The sequence below is a fragment of the Zalophus californianus genome, chromosome 4, assembly GCF_009762305.2.
Source record: "Zalophus californianus isolate mZalCal1 chromosome 4, mZalCal1.pri.v2, whole genome shotgun sequence".
Lineage (NCBI taxonomy): Eukaryota > Metazoa > Chordata > Mammalia > Carnivora > Otariidae > Zalophus > Zalophus californianus.
In genome coordinates, this window is record NC_045598.1 from 72,435,542 (window position 1) to 72,456,829 (window position 21,288).

General features: G+C 35.0%; 1 protein-coding gene across 1 annotated transcript in view; it reads left to right on the top strand.

Annotated features, from left to right (window-relative positions):
* LOC113926592 (calcium-activated chloride channel regulator 1-like) overlaps positions 1-18,932 on the top strand; it is a 54,162-nt gene extending 35,230 nt beyond the window's left edge. Inside the window, 15 exon segments of the mRNA XM_035727051.1 lie at positions 1,351-1,531; positions 5,952-6,194; positions 7,096-7,287; positions 9,461-9,638; positions 10,699-10,801; positions 11,383-11,614; positions 12,688-12,745; positions 12,748-12,905; positions 12,907-12,946; positions 13,503-13,574; positions 14,185-14,188; positions 14,535-14,629; positions 15,591-15,845; positions 18,596-18,619; positions 18,622-18,932. Coding sequence (XP_035582944.1) covers positions 1,351-1,531; positions 5,952-6,194; positions 7,096-7,287; positions 9,461-9,638; positions 10,699-10,801; positions 11,383-11,614; positions 12,688-12,745; positions 12,748-12,905; positions 12,907-12,946; positions 13,503-13,574; positions 14,185-14,188; positions 14,535-14,629; positions 15,591-15,845; positions 18,596-18,619; positions 18,622-18,932 — 2,146 coding nt within the window.
* Positions 18,933-21,288: the final 2,356 nt, after the last annotated feature.

The window sequence follows — 21,288 nt, forward strand, 5'->3', positions numbered from 1 at the left end:
GTGAGAGAAACATGCCTCTCCCAATGTCTTTCATGTTGTTTGCTTTATCCCTACTGAGCTGCATGGAGTCTCATGCAGATACGGTTCTCACGTCATGCAACTCCTACCTGCATCACCTCCCTTATCCAAACAATGCTTGTTCATTCTTCCAGACTCAGTTTAAACGTTTGTTCCCCAAGTGTCCTTTTCCTCTCCCTCCATTTGGTGTTAAATGTGAGAATGTCCCCAAAGCAATACACAGGGCCTTCTCTCACACGGAGCAGTAGTGGTCTATGTAATTTTATTTTCCACACTAGACTTTAAGATCCTCAAAGACTGACTTTTTTTTTTATTCTCCTAGACTTGGGCCTGGCGCAGAGTAAAGTAACAACAAACAATGTATCAAATAACAAATTTTTGATAAATCAATGGAAAATGAATAAGTTTTCTTACCAGCCATAAAAAGAGATATATTAGTAAAAACAATTATCTAAAATAACGTTTAATGAAACCCTACTATGTGCCAGGCACTTTGTTTGAGGCAGTGTAAGTTTCATTTTCAGGCTTACCCCAGAGCTAACCCTCTTGGAATATATGACTCACCATCTCCTTTAATCCTTGCAATACAAAAAAGTTTAAGTGGATTAATATCCTGACACTTGATATTAATGCAGAATAAAAGTAAATCCTACAGATAAATAGGAACTCTTTAGAATCTTTTACCCATACTCTACCCCACCATTCCTTGCCTGGGACTTGACAATTATCTTACTTATCATAAAGACTGAACAGTTTGTTTGAATGCACAAGCATTTCCATGCAATGTTTATTTTTATTTTGTCCTTCAATCTAGCTCAGTGGTTTTCAAAATGTAAATTGCAAAATGCTATAAACACAAAACCACACATGGTTTTGTATGTATGGTACACACACATATGTGTATATATGTTTATAACTATAAGCAATATGTGTGTATGTGTTTATATCACATACATAGAAATTTAAGAGGGTTTTTATCATTATGTTGACTCTCTCATCCCCACTAGGAAGCAACTCCTCTGTATCTTTTAACTCATTTCATCTTTACAACATCCCTATAGCTCAGGAATTATCTTTAGTTCAAGGTCACAGGGATAATAAATTTATTGATTACATTAGTGGACAATGAATGTTAATAACTATAAACTGGCATGATTGTTCTTACTGACATCAATTATAAATAGAGGCAGGACACTGTGACTACTTCTGGCAAAATGAAATGTTTGTCCATGATCTGTAGCAATTATCGTTAAGGGAAAGATTGTAGATACTAGTCTTTTCTCATGATTTCTGGTCTTCGTATATAAATGTAATTTAATTCTTTCATCATAGATGTTCAACTCATATTACTGGCATTAATGTGGTTTTCAAGGAATGTCAGGGAAGCAGCTGTAGAACAAGGCCATGCAGGCGTGACTCACAGACAGGGCTGTATGAAGCAAAGTGTACATTTATCCCAGAAAAATCCCAGACTGCAAGGGACTCCATAATGTTTATGCAAAGTCTCGATTCTGTAAGTACCTTCTTTTTCTAGTTTCACAAAGGAACACTTCAGGAAAAATTAATTAGGGAAGCTATATTTTCTACTATGAAATTATGTATACCAAAAGAAATGAAGATTACTCAGACAATTAACTAAAGACCATTTTCTCCAGCCTGTGTCAGGGTGCGTCTGGAAATTATTCCACTTTTTCTATAAACTGGTTTCTTTTCTTCAGAAGTAGAACTGTACCCTTTTCACTGATGTCACATAATTTCTTACAACATCCCTTCCCTCATTTGACTTCTGTGGATTTGTGTAGTTCTAAAACTACAACCTTACTTTTAATTCTCTCTTCTAAGTGTTAGTCATACTACTTTTCCAAATTAATTCATTCTATAGCTTTGGAAAAGTACTGACACTCTAGATTTTCTAGTTCCTTTACACTAAAGTACATCAAGCTATTGCAAAGTGGTACTGTGCAAACATACATGGCTCTGTTTCTACATAACAAACTTAAGGGAAAAGTTCACAATTACCAGTCTGATCAGTTATAAAATAATAACATAATAATTCAAGTTTTAAAGCTAATGTTTGACCTGAAATATCTTGTTTCAACATATAAATTTGAGTGGATAAGAACAGGTGGCTTGGAATCAGAAAGACTTGATATCAAAGCCCAGTCTGTCATTTTCAAACTGCGTCATTACAAGCAAACTGCTAAATCTGAGATTTAGTTCTCTCGTCTCATAAATGGGAATTATAATACTTCACAGGTTATTGTTATTAGGTTCACAAGAGGTAGAATGAACAAAGCATGACCACAGTGCTTAGCACAAAGTGAGTATAAAATAAACTTTAGGGGCGCCTGGGTGGCTCAGCTGGTTAAGCGACTGCTTTTGGCTCAGGTCATGATCCTGGAGTCCCAGGATCGAGCCCCACATTGGGCTCCCCGCTCAGCAGGGAGTCTGCTTCTCCCTCTGACCCTCCCCCCTCTCATGTTCTCTCTCTAATTCTCTCTCTCTCTCAAATAAATAAATATTTTTTTTAAAAATGAAATAAACTTTAAAGTTTTAGTTTTTAAAATTTATAAAATATTTGGATAATAGTCAATTGTCTCTTTCCCTGGATAAGTCCAATCTTAATTAATGTAAACATATTGTCATTACCTAATGAAGGTTTCTAAGCATGTAAAAAAGATTTTTAAATACGAAAGTTATCAAAAACAAACCGAAATAAAGTATACTACCTCTAGATAGTAAGACTAACTTATTTAAAAGAAGCAATATTCCATATACCAAATCACTAGCAACAATACTTCTTTGAGTAGAGGTTTGTAAAGGCTTATTATTTCCAATAAAATTTAAAATCGTTTTAGAGCCCAGGGCATTAATGATGAAGAACTTGAATCAAAATATAGACTTAATATTTGCTAAAACTCTTAAAAGAACCTAATTAGATATTTAAGTAGAAGTTATTTTCTAGTCTAAAAATGGTCCCTTCTAGAAATAGTTGAAATACGAGTCAAGAAAGTTCATTTTAACCTGCTAAATCTGGATCAGAATTCAGCATCCAAGTAGGTATCAGATCATGTGATACGAGAGGATAATTGGAATATGTACTGTCTATACCAAGCTATAAATCCCAAAAGCATCTGTCAGGAAATAACTCATGCTGCCTACCTGAGAGACAAATAATAATGAAGAAGATCATATAGCTGAAATATGGATGGAACTAATTATATAAGCCATGTCTCAGACATAAATACTGAACATCTTATCCAAAATAACACTAACTTCTAATTATCATAGCACAGATTAAATAAATTGCATAGCATCTGTACCCAGGGCATCAGCTTACCCAAGAGAGATATGACCTGAAATACCAAATGTTCAATTCCATGATTTCCTTCCCTTCAACTTCATTATTTCCACTTCCTGCCCAGCACAGTGTTAGGAGCTGGAAATACAGAAATAATTAAAGATAACTGTTCTTGACAGACTCAGTTTAGTGAGAAAGGTAGAGAAATAAGAAAATATATATATGAATACAAAGTACAAAGTGATATAAACCAAGTGCTAGGGAAGTACAGCAAACATCTACACCTGGAGGTCAGAAAATTGTTTCTAGGGGCGCCTGGGTGGCTCGGATGGTTGGGCGTCTGCATTCGGCTCGGGTCGTGATCTCCGGGTCCTGGGATAGAGCCCTGCATCCGGCTCCTTGCTTAGCAGGGAGCCTGCTTCTCCCTCTGCCTGCCGCTCCCCCTGCTTGTACTCTCTCTCTCTTTCTCTCTGGCAAATAAATAAATAAAATCTTTAAAAAAAAAAAAGAAAGAAAATTGTTTCTAAAGAGATGAAAAAAATTGTATTTGAAAAGGAATGAGTATGAACTTGCCAAAGCAGGAATAGGAAGGGCAATTTTAAGTAAAAACAAACAAAAAAAAAAACAGTTTATAAAAGCAAAGAGTAGGGAAAAGTGCAGGAATGCTATGCATGATTGTACAAGTTGAGCACTGCCCAAATTATCTGCATCATGGTCACTAAAAATTTTAATATTTATTAGAACAATTTTCAGGTAAATAGCAGTAAAAAAAAAAAAGGAGAAGAAGAAGAAAACTTGAGAACAGGTCACCTTTTTCTAATTTGCCCAAGATTTCCTGTCTCTTCTCCCATTTGGGTTAGCAAAGACCCTTGTGAAGATTTCTAGCATACTCTAAGAACAGGAAAAAACTCAGTGTGGTATAAGCAGAGGATGGTGAAAGCAAGGAGGAGGAAACAAGATTGAAAGAACAAACTGGAACCTACAAAGCTAAGGTATTTGGATTTTATCTTAACAGCTTCAGATTGGTGATATGATCAGCTTACTTCTTTCAGGAAGATAATTGTACTAACAGTGAGGAGGAAAATGGAGTGAAATGACAGGAAGCAGAGAGATTAGCCAGAAGGCTACAGCAATAGACAGATCAGAGACCTGAAGTCTCTGAATAAAGGCAGTGTCAGTGGCAGGGGAAGAGGGACCAGATTTGATGGGCATTTCATATAAGCAAGACTTGACTATCAATCACCACTTTGAGTGAAACTGTATTTTTCCCCCATTCAATGAACTCTTTCTGGGATATGTCAGTAGTTCTGAAGTCATTGTAAATCATCCATATTAGAAGGAAAACAAAATCTTAAAACTTAAATAAAAGGTATGGAAATTTAATAATTTAGTTCTAAATTTGAGCTTACATCTGGAAACTCTATATTAGGAGGGCATTTTTAAACATGCAATGCCACTTACAAAAATATTTCTCAGGGTGCCTGGGTGGCTCAGTCGGTTAAGCATCCAACTCTTGATTTCGGTTTAGGTCATGATCTCAGAGTCCTGGGATTGAGCCCCAGGTCATCTCTGTGCCCAGCAGGGAGTCTGCTTGAGGATTCTCTCTCTCCCTCTCCCTCTGCCCCTCACCTAGTTCTCTCTCTCTCTCTCTCTCTCTCAAATAAATCTTTAAAAAATATATTTCTGATAAGCTGAGGCTTACTGCAAAATGAATTCCTTCTTGAATGCTGCATTAGTTTATGGGAGCATTTTTCCAAGTTACTAAGTTTTCAAAAACTTGGAGAATTTTCACAGATTCTACAGTAAGGAAACATCATTTGGCAGAATTGCTGGCTACAACTCACCATTTGCAACTGAAAGAGCAGCAATCAGATTTCCTCATTTTCTCCCTACGTTTTCATTACTTTCTCAGTAGTATTATTTTATGTCAGAGTTCACTAGAGCCAAAAATAATCCAGCTTGTTAAAATGTCTGTTCTCCGGGCACCTGGATGGCTCAGTAGGTTAAGCGTCTGCCTTTGGCTCAGGTCATGATCGAGCCTGCTGTGGGATTGAGCCCTCTGCTCCCTGCTCAGCGGAAAGTCTGCTTCTCCTTCTCCCTCTGCCCCTCCACCCCACTTGTGCTCTCTCTCTCTCAAATAAATAAAATCTTATAAATAAATAAATAAAATATCTGTTCTCAAGTTTTTTTGGTCAACTATAAAGATACAGAAAACACTTCGGCAATTAAAGAAGGTCATTTTCTTTATCCCACTTTTAAAGGACAGCTAGAAATTATTGCAAATCCCATCCCTTTTCTACTAAACTTAATTCAAACTTGAGTCGCCCAAGAATCCAGAAGGGAAATTAAGAAGTTAAATTAAGTAGTTGTACCAGCCATACGCTTCCCCCAACTGCCACGATCTCCCTATACCTAAAAGAATCATCAAAAAAACTTTCCAGTGATGGTTTCACCTTGCTTCCTCTCTACTGAGGTATGCAAAATGGATGTGAGATTGTTAGATTATGAAATAATTTTTAATTGTCAGGAGATAAAATCTCTGGAGGATGTGGCAGCCAGCTGCATATTTGGAAAGGAATGTAACACTTACCAATTATTGTAATAGTGTCTTCTGACTGATTTTTTTTTCCAGGTAACTGAATTTTGTACAGCAAAAACTCATAATACAGAAACTCCAAACCTATAAAACAAAATGCATAGTAGCAGAAGCACATGGGATATAGTTATGGACTCTGATGATTTTCAGAATGCATCTCCCATGAAAGGAACAGATCCACCACCTCATCCTACATTTTCATTGCTGAAGTCCAAAGAGCAAGTAGTCTGTTTGGTACTTGATAAATCCGGAAGCATGAGTTCGGTAAGACATTTATTTGTTAGCTCTCTTAAATTAAGTAGTTAAGCTACTAGAAATATAATTTAATCTTAGGTTTAATTCTATTAAGCTACCTAAAATATATATTTATTACTCTAATAACTTTTAGTACAATGATTCTATATGGACAAGTACTAAGAGATAATACACTAAAATAAAAATAATTGTTATATTAAGATGATTGGATGATAGATTATGTTTATTCTTTAACTTTAGTTCTAACAAATTGAAAATACTATAACTGAGCAAAAAAAAATTTATCCATAATTCCACCATTGAGCATATGTCATTCCAGTCTTTTTTCTGTTTGTGTATTTGTTTTTCCTCCTCAAAAATGTGATTATATTTTGTATAATATTTTATAATATGACTTTTTTACTTACCATACCTTAAACACTCCCTATGGAAAAAAATGATTTCATGATATAATTTTTAATGATTATATCATATGCACATACCATAATTTAGTCAGCCTCCTATCATTGGACATTTTAGAGTTTTCAACTTGTTATAAAAATTATGCTGCAATGAACATTTTTGTATGCATTTTTAAATTATTTTCTTAGCAGAAATTCCTGAATATAAAACTGTTAAATAAAAAGGCATAGACTTTTACTAATGATGTAATATATGGTGATTAACATAACAATAAAAAAATTTAAAAAAAAAAAAAGGCATAGACTTTTAAGGCTTTACTAAGTATAACATGACTGATTTTTCCATTTTTTCTTTAATATTATTTCTTTTAATAAAATAAAGGGGTCAAACTCTAAAATACAGTAACCAATACTATCAAGATCTCTGGCCCATGAACAACTTTGTCTTTCACCAATCTGTCAAATTTGAGGAGACTCAGGAATTGTTCCGATATCTTTATCTTATCTCTTTTGAATGAATCAAGCAGCAGAACTAGCTTCTAATTATTGAAAAGGGATCTTTGGTTGCAATGGTCACATTTGAACATTTTGCTACAACCCAAAACTACCTAACAGAAATAACTGGTAATAATGCTTATGAAAAGATCACTGCAAACCTGCCTCAAGAAGCTGGTGGTGGAACCTCAATTTGCAGTGGTCTCAGAGCAGGATTCCAGGTAAAATAAAAATACTTTTCTAAATATCATTTGCCATTTACCATTGCTTTTATTTTTACCCCACTATCTTTGAACAAGGGTCATGAGTTCATAGGTGCCTTATCTAAATGGTATATTTTTTAAAAGATTCCCCTACTGTCTGTTGCTTACAGCTGGGTAGCCTCTCTGAGTGTGGTTATTCCACCAATGTATTCTTGAGGTACTGAGTTGCATTGGTGAATGGTTAAGCAAGGGAAGAAAAATCCAGCGTGCACATCATCACTGCAATTTTCTTGAGGAGCTCACCATTTCTTTATCACTCCCACCGTCTGAATGACTATCAGTAAACAATAATGCTGTTGAGGGGGCTGTGGAAGAGGGAAACTATCACTGTTGCCAGGCTATAAAGAAAACCTGAGTTCATCAATTAAATTGACAGTTAAAAATCACAAGGATAGTTCCTCAAGCAGGATAGTACCAAACCCAAGACACACAGGTGGAAGTTTAATGAAATAAAAATTGTGAAATAAAATATTGAGAGTAACTTTTCAGCACTATATTAACCTGCCTTACGGTATGCATTTGAATTTCTTCCAACCTAAGATAGACTCTTTTTAAGCCTATTTATTGTCATTTTTTAAGTCACAAAAACAGAAAACTGCTTTCATTCACTGACCCTCCCATTGCTTCAGCTACAAAAAGGAGAGATTATTACACTTTTCCAGGCCACTAATTAATGCTATCTCAGCTTTCTTGTGGAGTCTATTTTTTACAAAGTATATTGGTTCAAGGAGGCACACAGGCCTGGAGGATGTATGTGGCAGCCAAACCTGGGATCTCAGGCAAACCTGGGATCTGGCTCTATTATTTATTAGCTAAATGACCTTGGGTAAGTTAACTCAGAAAGTCTCAGTTTACTCAACTAAGGGAATGTGGAAAACAACAGTACCTATCGCATTTAATTATGAGAATTATGTAAGATAAGTGCTCAAGAAAGGACTGCTATTATTATAATAAACATAATTCTTATATATGTCTATTCACTTCTAAAATATGATAGTATTATATCTTGGGAATGTGTCTTGATGTTTGAACATATTGGTTTGTATGTTTTTCTTAATATATTTTGATATAAATCTATGGGTATTTTGACCACAGAGTTTATTGCTGAACAGATTATGTTAAGTCACATTCAAAGTTATAAATACCTCTTAATTACTTTTAAAATGAAACCATAGCAATATATAGTATTTTACTTACATAATCATCATAACAGCTAAAATTTATTGAGCATATACTACATTATTGCTTGTGTTAAATATATGTTTGATCTTATTTATCCTTACCAACACTTTTTTAGTAAGGTATTATTACGCCCATTTTGCACATAAGGAAACTAAGGTTCAGAGTAATTAAATATCATTCTTAAGATCATATAGTTAGTAACTAGCAAATATAGGTAGGATTCAAAACCTGGTCTTTCTTATTCCAAAATCTAAAAAGCTAATCACTACACTGCTCTATTTACAGAACTTATATATGGTGGCGGTGAGGAACTAAACGCTAGATATTCTATTTAGCAAATAGCAGAGGTAGAATTTACTCTCAATTTGTCTGACTAAAGATTTTTAGCCAGTACTCTTGATAGAAGTCAGGAAAAGACCAAAAAAATTATAATACTTAATAAATTTATGAACATCCTATTTCTTACTTCAATGTTTTTTCCAGGAAATCCTCAGATTCTTCAATGATCAACTAAAATACATAAAAAGGCACATAATTTAACTTTGCATAGCTGCCTTTAGTCATGACTTTGTAAATGTTGTCTAGTATGCTGCCAAAACTGCCTGGGTCATTTGCCTCTACCTCAAGCATCTCCTGGAATAATAACAACTAACATTCACTTAGTACTTACTATTTGCTAGGCACTGTTCTAAGTGTTTTATTCTCCTCTCTTGGGTAGCTTGAATATATCTGAAAAGATTAGAAGCACTGCTCACACTCTGTCTTTGAAAACCCACAAGACCATTGTACATTACACTCATTTCTATGCCAACTCAGCCTGGAATGACAATGCAAAGATTCCTTTTGCTTGCTCTCATGCCTAGGCCTAAAGACTTCTCCAAGACTAAAGAGTAGGTTTATTCTTATTTTAAATTTATTGAGATATGATATTCTGATTTTTCACTACCAGGCAATTATCCACAGTAACCAGAGTACTTCTGGTTCTGAAATCATATTACTAACAGATGGGGAAGATGATCACATAAGTTCATGCTTTGAGGAGGTAAAGCAAAGTGCTGCAATCATCCACATCATTGCTCTGGGACGTTTTGCTTCCAAAAAACTGGAGACCCTGTCAAATATGACAGGCAAACCTTTGGACTATAGTTTGAATAGAAAATATATTTTCAGTCTCTCCCATTCCCAGGGCTCTTTCCCCTTAAACTACAACACTGCTCATAAAGTTCCTATCCTAAAATTTAATCTTTGTCCCTTCCTTGTCCTTGTCCTTCAAATTAATCTTCCCTCTTCCCCGACCCCACCTCTTTGCATTTCTACCTATACCAGCTTCTTCTAATATTAGTCAATATTCTGTCTTCATTCATTTCTCACCACTTTCTACCAATACCACCAATTGAAATTTCTTTCTCCATGGCTACTAATGACTTCCTCAATTGTAATTTCAGAATTGTTTTTCATATTTATCCTGTTCAATCCTACAGTCAAGATTCAGATAGCCCTAATTCATAGAAGAAGAAATGGAAACCTACAGAGTACAAATGATTTGCCCAAGGCTGTAGTTAAAGTCCTGATTACCAGTTCTGGCCCCCAGCAATCCATCCTTTTCCATTGCTTTTTTTTTTTTTTTTTTTTGAGAAAGAGAAAGAGAGCACGTGTGTGCATGTGAGTACAAGGCAGTGGGGGTAGAGAGAAAGGGAGAGAGAGAATCGTAAGCAGGCTCCATGCCCAGCGCAGAGCCCATGGAGCAGCTGGATCTCACGACACTGAGATCATGACCTGAGCCAAAATCAAGAGTCAGACGCCTAACTGACTGAGCCACCCAGGTGTACCCATCCTTTTCCATTCCCTATTCCTGTATAATTTCTTTGTTAACTCCTATACTATTTATTTTCTCACTTAATTTTTACTTAATTCTAAACTGGTATTCTCTAAATTGTTTTGATATACCTTAGACACAACTAAAAATAAGCAGCTGGTTCAAAAAATTGTCTTAAATTTCATTCTTATAACAGTATTTAGTGATTAGATCAACTTTACTAATATGGCAGGCCCTTACATGTAATGATTGATATAAAAACAATATTTGTCCAGTTCTTTAAGTTTTCTTCAAATTTATATTGTTAAGAGCACAAGAACAAGTAGATTTTCCCAATTAAAATTAGTATTATAAATACAATTCTATTTTAGGAGGACATCGTTTTTATGCCAATAAAGACATAAATGGTCTTATTGATGCTTTCAGTAGAATTTCATCTAGAAGTGGCAGCAACACTCAGCAGGGTATTCAGGTTGGAATCTCAGAAAAATTGTTTGCCTTTTCACATTTGTAATAAATTTCCATTAACCTAGTCATTTCTTTCTCTAATAAATAACTCTTTTGTCTGAAAATATTTCTCACTGAAAAACATTCTTCCTGAATTTGCTTTTCTGTGACACTTGTAGCCATCTTTCCTTCTGATTTGTTTATTATTTATAATTATAAATGTTTTTATTTGGGGCGCCTGGGTGGCTCAGTTGGTTAAGCGACTGCCTTCAGCTCAGGTCATGATCCTGGAGTCCCAGGACCGAGTCCCGCATCGGGCTCCCTGCTCAGCAGGGAGTCTGCTTCTCCCTCTGACCCTCCCCCCCTCATGTGCTCTCTCTCTCTCTCTCTCTCTCACTGTCTCTCAAATAAATAAATAAAATCTTAAAAAAATAAAAATAAAAAATAAATAAATAAATAAATGTTTTTATTTGCTAAATTCTTCAAAATCTTATTTCACTGAAATCTTAGGCATAAATTTAGAATTACTCTGAACTGACAAAGCTTTGAAATTTTATTAATTATAATTACAAACTGGTTCTCTCTGTTCTTTGTTTTATTTATGTAACAGAAAGTAAAGCCTTGAGTATTACAGGAAGAGAATGGATAAATGGGATAAATGGTACAGTACCTGTGGATAGTACAATTGGAAATGACACTTTCTTTTTTGTCACATGGACAATACAAAAGCCAGAAATTCTTCTCCAAGATCCAAAAGGAACAAAATATGAACCCTCAGATTTCAAAATAGATAAACTAAATATTCGGTCTGCCTGTCTTCGAATACCAGGTATTGCAGAGGTAAGAATATTCTTTTGTTTTCTCCATGATTTGTCAATCAACTTCAAGGGAAAAAAATGAAGATAACATCTACTACACTGTCAATATTAAAGCAGCAACAGATCCTCTGTCACAAAAAAGAAGGCAAGGGGTGCCTGAGTGGTGTCTTGGTTTCAGCTCAGGTCTTGATTTCGGGATCCTGAGATTGAGCCCTGTGTCAGGCTCTGTGCTCAGCGTCAAGTCTGTTTACGACCCAGCAGCTGCCCGTGAGGGCTCTGCCTGCTTGCTCTCTGAACAGAACAGAGTTCCTCCACGGCCTGAACATAATAAGCAGTGAGCATGGAGGGCTGACCCAGACCAGACCGAGTCCTCTCAGTGGTGCCCAGGGACTGACTTCGCTTATGGTTCGTTAACTTACCTTTATGGTATCTTGTTTGTTGTGAGACTTTGTATTATATCACGTCTTGTGTGACGTGTATGAAGCCCTGTTAAACGCATAGTGGAATGTCATTGAGTTTGGAATCCTGAACCTGCTTTACAATCATGTTAACTTTGCTTTATGATTGAATAAACACAACCATGTTTAGACACAACTTGTGGAAAGACACAACTCGTGTACGGGCCTTTATAGTGTGCTCGCAAAACCTGGCTTAGTCCGCAGGATTCCATGTCACTGACTCACTACGTGCTTTTAGAAAATTTGGAAGAATTGGGGGAAAAAAAACACAAAACCCTCCTTGAGTCTTGATGGAATTGACTACAACAGAATTAAAAACAATAAGTTGGGGGATAAATTTGTGTGAATAATAAAAAAAAAAGACTCTCTCTCCCTCTGCCCTTCCCTCTGCCCCTCCCCGCACCACCACCCGACCCCACCCACTCTCCCACTCTCATTCTCTCTCAAAATAAATAAATTTTTTTAAAAAGCCAAGTAGAATAGAGATTTGTATCCATATTGTTTACTAGCTTGTAAAATTGAATATTAAAAATCATTACTGTTACTCTGCTTAAATTTCTAAATAATTTTGTATTCCAAACAAGAATAGGAAAGTATTACAAAAACTCTCAAATAGATATGTCGGATTTTCAGACAGACACTTTGCCTTCTAAATAAACATGCCAATTCTCAGATGCTAACGGTGACAATGACTACTTGAGCAAAAGTCCTACCACACTCCCAGTAATTGCAACTGCTCACATTAGCCAAAGTACAACACATTACCCTAGCCCAATGATTGTTTACACACAAGTCAGTCAAGGGTTTTTGCCTGTTCTGGGAATCAACATAACAGCCACTATAGAAACCGAAGAATGGACATCAAATAATAATGGAGATCTGGGACAATGGTGCAGGTAATAAGAATCTGCATCAACTTCCACTGAACCTAAAATCCTACTACAGTCACATAACTTAGAAATCAATATTTCCTACATATGTGAATGAATCAACTTTTAAGTAAATCAAATTTGATTTTTATGGTTTTAATATTTTTTACTCTTCTATCTTGACTACACATAGATATGAGCACATTTACCTTTAAATTTTATGAACAATTTTAATTTCTTCATGGAAATTGAGTATAATTTTCTCTATTTTCATTAGTGTCAGTGTTTTGTATATGTTTCTGCCAATTTAATTATATTTTCTTTATTTTGTTAGGATTCCTATATGAAATAATAATAGCTAATATTATTTGAATATTTACCATGAATTACTTTTCCAAGGTCAAAGGTTAGCAAGTAGCCAGGCCAGGCTCTGAACCCAAGCAGTCTGATTCCGGGGTTCATGTACTTAAACCACTGTGCTATACTCACTCCCAAAATGATTGCCAACACTAGTGCTCATGAACAGTGCTTAGGACTGTCATTGTTACTCTTGAATGACTAATTATTATATTATAATATGCAGGTGCTGATACTGTGAAGAATGATGGTGTCTACTCAAGATATTTTACAGAATACCATGGAAAGGGGCGCCTGAGTGACTCAGTCGGTTAAGCGTCTGCCTTCAGCTCAGGTCATGATCCTGGGGTCCTGGGATCGAGCCCCACATCAGGCTCCCTGCTCGGCAGGAGGCCTGCTTCTCCCTCTGCCTCTCCCCCTGCTCATGCTCTCTCTCGCTATCTCTGTCTCTAATAAATAAATAAAATCTTTAAAAAAAAAAAAAAGAATACCATGGAAATGGTAGATACAGTTTAAAAGTATATGCCCAATACAAATGTAGGGATCCGAAGGGGTACGTGCACCCCAATGTTTATAGTAGCAATGTCCACAATAGCCAAACTGTGGAAAGAGCCAAGATGTCCATCAACAGATGAATGGATAAAGAAGATGTGGTATATATACACAATGGAATATTATGCAGCCATCAAAAGGAATGAGATCTTGCCATTTGCAACGACGTGGATGGAACTGGAGGGTGTTATGCTGAGTGAAATAAGTCAATCAGAGAAAGACATGTATCATATGACCTCACTGATATGAGGAATTCTTAATCTCAGGAAACAAACTGAGTGTTGCTGAGTGGTGGGCGGTGGGAGGGATAGGGTGGCCGGGTGATAGACATTGGGTAGGGTATGTGCTATGGTGAGCACTGTGAATTGTGCAAGACTGTTGAATCACAGATCTGTACTTCTGAAACAAATAATGCAAGATATGTTAAGAAAAAAGGAAAAGAAGAAGATAGCAGGAGGGGAAGAATGAAGGGGAGTAAGTCGGAGGGGGAGAGGAACCATGAGAGATGATGGACTCTGAAAAACAAACTGAGGGTTCTAGAGGGGAGGGGGGTGGGGGGATGGGTTAGCTTGGTGATGGGTATTAAGGAGGGCACGTTCTGCGTGGAGCACTGGGTGTTATGCACAAACAATGAATCATGGAACACTACATCGAGAATTAATGATGTAATGTATGGTGATTAACATAACAATAAAAAATTTTTAAGAAAAGTATATGCCCAGGCGAGAAACAACATGGCTAGACTAAGTTTAAGACAAAAACAGAACAAAGCTCTGTACATACCAGGCTATGCTGAAAATGGTAAGTGACATTAAGATAGAAATGTGTCATCTGGGGATGCCTGGGTGGCTCAGTCGGTTAAGCGGCTGCCTTCGGCTCAGGTCATGATCCTGGAGTCTCGGGATCGAGTCCCGCATCGGGCTCCCTGCTCTGCAGGGAGCCTGCTTCTCCCTCTGCCTGCTGCTCTCCTGCTTGTGCTCTCTCTCTGACAAATAAATAAATAAATAAATAAATAAATAAATAAATAAATAAATCTTTAAAAAAAAAAGAAATGTGTCATCTGTTTAGATAAGTTACAAGTGGTTAAGCACTGAAAATATTATGTACTATAGAAAACATAAGTATACAGTTACATAATTATCTCTGTATTTCAAAGTCATATTTATATTAAAAGACCCAATACAGGACTATGCTTCCAACATGTTTTGTTTACATCTCCCCTCAGTTCATTTCATTTACATTTAAAAAAATTACTGGGGATGCCTGGGTGGTTCAGTCGATTAAGCCTCTGCCTTCAGCTCAGGTCATGGGTCCTGGGATCAAGCCCCACATCCGGCTCCCTGCTCCGCGGGGAGCCTACTTCTCCCTCTCCCTCTGACTGCCACTCCCCCTGCTTGTGTGCTCTCTCTCTCTGTCAAATGAATAAATAAAATCTTAAAAAAAAATTACTGAGCACCTTCCTATGTGGCAGGCATTGTGCTAGATGCTGTAGCTAAAAAGATAAAATAAGATACCATCCTTGTCCTCAAAGAATTTACAGTTAAGTAATAAAGACAGGTATGTTAAGAGATAGTTCTAACATTGCATAATGTCTCATCAATTTTAAAATGACACCAATAAAACAAGCTTTTTTTCACTAAAAGCTGTTACTTTTTCAATGTCTACAATCAATATTAACCCTTCAATAGCTGCAAAATGAAATTACAAGATAAAGAATAGACATAGCATTATGAAAAGTTCCACAAAATTACTTTCTTTGTAGGTAAAATTATACTGAACCTACCCAGGGCCTGAAGTCAAAGATACACAACATGTCAGAAGCTAAAGATACACATGTCAGAAGACTTCAGCCAGCTAACCTCTGGAAGGTCATTTACTGTATCAGGAGCTCCTCCTGCTGGTAGTCATACTCATGTGTTCCCACCTGGCTAAATCACAGACCTTGAGGTTAAGGTTAAAGAAGATCACATTCAACTTTCATGGACTGCCCCTGGCAATGTCCTTGATAAAGGAAAAGGTAAGTTTCATATTATGTTTTAAAATATATAAAAGAAATCCCTTTGGCTTTCATTTGCTAGGAATTGTCTAATGTCCTACTTATAAATAACACTACTTATAAATAATTTGGCCATGGAGTCTGAATAAAGTTCAAGGCTGAAATATCTCATTCGTTTGAAGTTCCTTATAATAAATTGTCCTCATTCTAGAAAGTTGAGTCACTTTTATCTATACTTTAAACTGAATTTAACCAGTATTTATTGAATGCCTATCATATTCCAATATTGTACTAGACTAGTAGATTCTTTTGCGATAAAGCCAATCTTGCTATTTTCCCTTAAAGGTGGGAAAATGAAAGCAATATACAGTATCTATATATAATATTTCTCAGGGGTTGTCAGAGCTGAAAAGCCCCATGTTCAGTATTCTTTCTCCTGGGTTACAAAAAACCTCTCACTTTATACTCTCAAAAGAAAAGATGCTTTTTAATCTTTCATTTCCTATATAGCATTTTTCAAAGCTGTATTTCTTTTTATCATATTATATAAGGAAAAAATCATTCTAAAACCAAAGAAAACAGAATACCCACAAAGAGCTCTTTTGCACGTCAATGTTGAAAACTCTTATCATGACAACTTTTGAAATACATTATTTTTTCATGCTATGATCCATAAAGATATAGCAGAAAAAAAAAAAAAACCTCCACTGAAAAAGCCACAGATAAAATTACCTGACCAAATGTTTAATTCTGAATTCAATTCAGTCAAGATGGTACCTTTAGTTCAAGATTGGGTTTATAATAAATGCCCTCATGCTGATTGTAGGAACCAAAAGAAGAAGAAAGATTGCATTATATCTGGACCCTGGGAGAGAAGAACTTTACTATGTTTAACCATAAATGCCTAAAATTAGGTGGAATTTAATCTCTCTTTCCTTGTGTCAAGTAAGAAGAGGTTGTAGTTGCTATCAAATGTTACCATCAAGCATTGCAAAAGACGGTAGTAGCAGTATCTCAAAGAATAAATAAATATCTATATAATATCCAATGAAGTTCTTAAATTCTCAGGGACCCAATTTCCATACCTGTTAAATATAAGAATTACTAGGTGACCTAGTATTAAAGTATTAAACAAATATATATAATTCTATATTCTAATATTTTATAATTCTATAATTCTATCAGTTGGGGCATCAACTTAATACCTATATTGCTGGTCAATAAGTAAAGAGGTCAAATACAAACCCAACACAGTGCCAGATACTCTAGTTGATACAAAAGGAATATAAGACATACCATTCATCCTAAGACAAAGAATATGATCTAATTGGAAAGATAAATTGAACCTCCATAAAATAATCTAGAAAACTCCATTCCATGCAATAGGAGTTCGTGGCAGAGAGACATCAGGGTGGATAAAATATGTAAACAAGTCTTCATGAAGATGTGGGACTTCCTGTTGGGCCTTGAAGAATAAGTACAATTTGCATAAATAGGGAGAGGGAGGCACATACAGGGAGTCAGACAGGGAGAGAAGGAACCAAATAATATGATCAAGGTCAAAAAACCAAAATTTCACAATAAAATATGTAAATTAAAATAAAAGCTAGATGATAGATAGATAGATAGATAGATAGATAGATAGATAGATAGATAGATAGACAGAACCACCTAAATGGAACGCAGGGTGTGTGTGAAGAGTAGTAAAACGGATTGATAAGGCCTATTATTAAGAAACTAGAATGTTAAGGCAGAGGGTCAGAATTTTAAATCGAAGTTATTCACCACACTTAAAACACTTTCAACATTTCATGAAAAAATAGTCTTCACTTCAAAAAAAGACATTTGATGTTTTATTCATGGCATTTCAGAATGTAAGAATATATTTTTATATTGATAGCTCTGGTAGATCTCTAAAAGAATTTTGGAATAAAAAAATTATGTCAGTAGGCATTCCATAAATATTTGTTGAATGAATTGAATGACTGAATCTCCATTTTATAGATAAGAAAACTGAAGGTAAAAAAGGTGAAATATATTTTTCTTTGTTACACAGCTAGAAAGTGTAGAATTAAGGTCCTAATCAAAGTCTGCCTAAGCTCCTCAGCACATTTTAATCAGTACACATCCTAGGCTCTCTGCTTCCTTTTCCCTTTAGCCTCAACCCTGTCTCCCACTCTACTGATCTCCCACCCCTCTCTCCTATTACTCCCTCTCAGCTTAATGAGAAATAATACAGTGGTGGGGTACTGAATGTCTTTCCTATACTTGAATGTTATTGTGTTCCTTGTTCTAAAAGTAGATTCAGATCTTTAGATTTCTATTTCTTTAAAAAAAAATCTAGATTTCAGGGCGACTGCCTTCAGCTCAGGTCATGATCCTGGTGTCCCGGGATCGAGTCCCACATCGGGCTCCCTGCTCGGCGGGGAGTCTGCTTCTCCCTCTGACCCTCCCCCACCTCATGTGCTCTCTCTCTGTCTCTCATTCTCGCTCTCTCAAATAAATAAAATCTTTTTAAAAATATCTAGATTTCATTCTTTAGTACTATAAGATTTTGAATTAATTTTTTGGTTAGATAACTAGATTAAAAACCGCTCACATATTTGCTCCTAAAAGAATGAAGATGGAATAACCATATAAAACGTACATCTATGATTTCCATGTCCAAATCCTAGTGTACATTTCTGATGGGCCCCTAAGTGTAAGAAAATATGGTGGTAATAAGGCATCCTAGTGACTTTAATATACATGAAGTATCTATTGTTTTTCAGCCAACAGCTACATTATAAGAATAAGTGTTTCCTGGATCTCCGAGAAGATTTTGACAATGCTGCTTTAGTGAACACTACTAGTCTGATACCTAAGGAGGCTGGCTCAATAGAAAATTTTGAATTTAAACCAGAACCTTTTAAAACAGAAAATGGCACCAAATTCTATATTGCAATTCAAGCCATCCATGAAGCTAATTTCACCTCAGAGGTTTCTAACATTGCACAAGCAACCAAGTTTATTCCTCCGCAGGAATCCAGTGTCTCTGCTCTGGGTACCAACATTTTTACAACCAGTTTGGCAATTTTGGGATTAGCTGTGATTTTATCTATATTTTAAACTAGGAAGTGTATTAGAAATAATATTCAATATATACATACTTAATTAACATTTATTTAAAATTTAACTTGCTATACTTGTCTATAACAAAATTCTTTGTAAATGTACAAAGTTGTAAATTTCCTAACTAGAGTTCATTAATACTAATTAATAAACTAATTAGTTGCGTTAATACTAATTAATAAACTAATTAGTTGCTAAATTAGTTGCTAAAATGTAAATCAAAATGCATATACTATTTCCTATCTTTGAAAAATCCATTTATTAACTCAATGAAAAAAGAAAATGCGTATTTGTACTTGAAGGTATTTCAAGAAACATTTTCAGAGTGTGCTACAAATTCATTTGGCATATTAACAAAGTCAGAATTCAGCCAAGCCATTTGAAAAATATTTATATATCCACAACAAACATAATTTTATGGTAGAATTATTTAGATTTCATTCTTGCTTATGAATGAATACTTCATGTTTATATAAACTATAATCAAAATGGACAATAAAGATAATTTTTCAATGAGAAAGGTCTAAAACAGTAAGGATGTCAAATTTGTTTTTTATTATTGATTAACAGTGGTATACCAATGACCCTAGGTATGAAATGACTATTAGATATCAAGAATGTTTTTTTGTATGTATTGCAAAACATCACAATAAAGTCCTATTTATATTCTGAGACATTATAAGGTCCTAAGAGTATCATCACCATGATGCCCCATCAAGGCAGGGGTTTTTTTTCCATTGCTGTATCCTCAGCTTCTAGAATAGTACTTGACACACAGTGGATATCCAATAGATATTTATTAAACAAATTAATGAATGTAGGGGAGTGGGAGGGATGGGCAAAATGGGTAGAGGGGAGTGGGAGGTATAGGCTTCCAGGTATGGAGTAAAGTCACAGGAATAAAAAGCACAGTATAGAGGGAAAAAAAGAAAAAAATCAATAAATATTTTCATACCTTTAAAGAAATCCAAACTGGGCCTGTGACATCAAGAATATCCACAAAGTATGATGTGCACATGGTATTGTGAGGACTTGATATAATGAAAACTAACCACTTAATAATAGTGATCTGAATCAACACATAGTCTTTCAGAAACTTAACTGTATTATGTCAATCAAATTTGTAACTCTCTAATAAAATGTAAATTCAGCTATTAATATAGCAATAGTGTGATTTTTTTTCTAAGAAAGACAAAGAGTGATTGTTATGTTAGAAGAAAATCCTTTGTTTATAGGCAGAAAGATTTTTAAAACTCTTTCTGTCTGAAAGGAGGAAGCATTTTGATATATCTGGAAAAGTCAGGGGAAAAAAAACACAAAACATTAGCAAACCAAATCCAGAAGAATATATAAAAAATAATAATATATAATAAAAATAAATAAAATGAATTTAAATTTTTTTTAAAAAATAATGTTATAACCAAGTTGAATTTATACCAAGAATCCAAAGGTGGTTTAATATTAGAAAATTAACACAATTCATCACATTAATATATTAAAAAGAAAAATTATCATCTTGATACATGCATAAAAGTATATTATAATTCAACCATTCTTCATTAAAAATGAAACCTTTGAAACTTTACTAACCTGATACTGTGAACCTTAATGTCTAAATCCTGATCATTTAAATATAAAAAGAGGCATTACATCTTCAAGTATAGATATGAAATTAGACACCAGAGAGGGAAAATTCCAAATTCCTAAGAAAATAAATCACTTAAGAGTCCATAAATCATTAAAATTTATTGTTAACTATGAAAGTCTCAAAGGGTCAGAAGATAACTTGTTCTTATCTATACGGCCACTATACTAAGAAAGATTCATAGAACTTTAGTAGTCACTTAGGAAAGATTCCTATGCAGAAAGAAAGAAAATACAATAATTGGAAAGAAACATATATAAAACTGTAATTATTTGTAGGTGACATAGAAAATCTAATAGGATTAACAAATAATTAAAACTAGTAGGAAAGTTCTGCAAAGTTACCAGACATAAGGTCAATTTATAAAAATCAACAGCACTGGTCTCACATCTGGTCTCACATGTAAAGAGCTTAGGGGTTATCATCCCATCCTCACAACAAGAAAAAAGCTAAATAACTGAAAATCAACAATTTTTTTTAGAGCCATCAGAAAAGTAAGGTCACACCACAACTACTTTCCAGATAGTGTTAGGAAAACTAGCTCAATACATGGCATGTATAGGAACAGCTGCAAATGAATGACAAAAAGACAGGAAACCTAAATAGAAAAATAGGCAGAGGACATAAGTAGGCAAATCATTTAAAGAAAGTTCAATGACAAGTAAGTGTAGCAATCAGAGAAATGCAGTAGAATCAGAGATATACCAA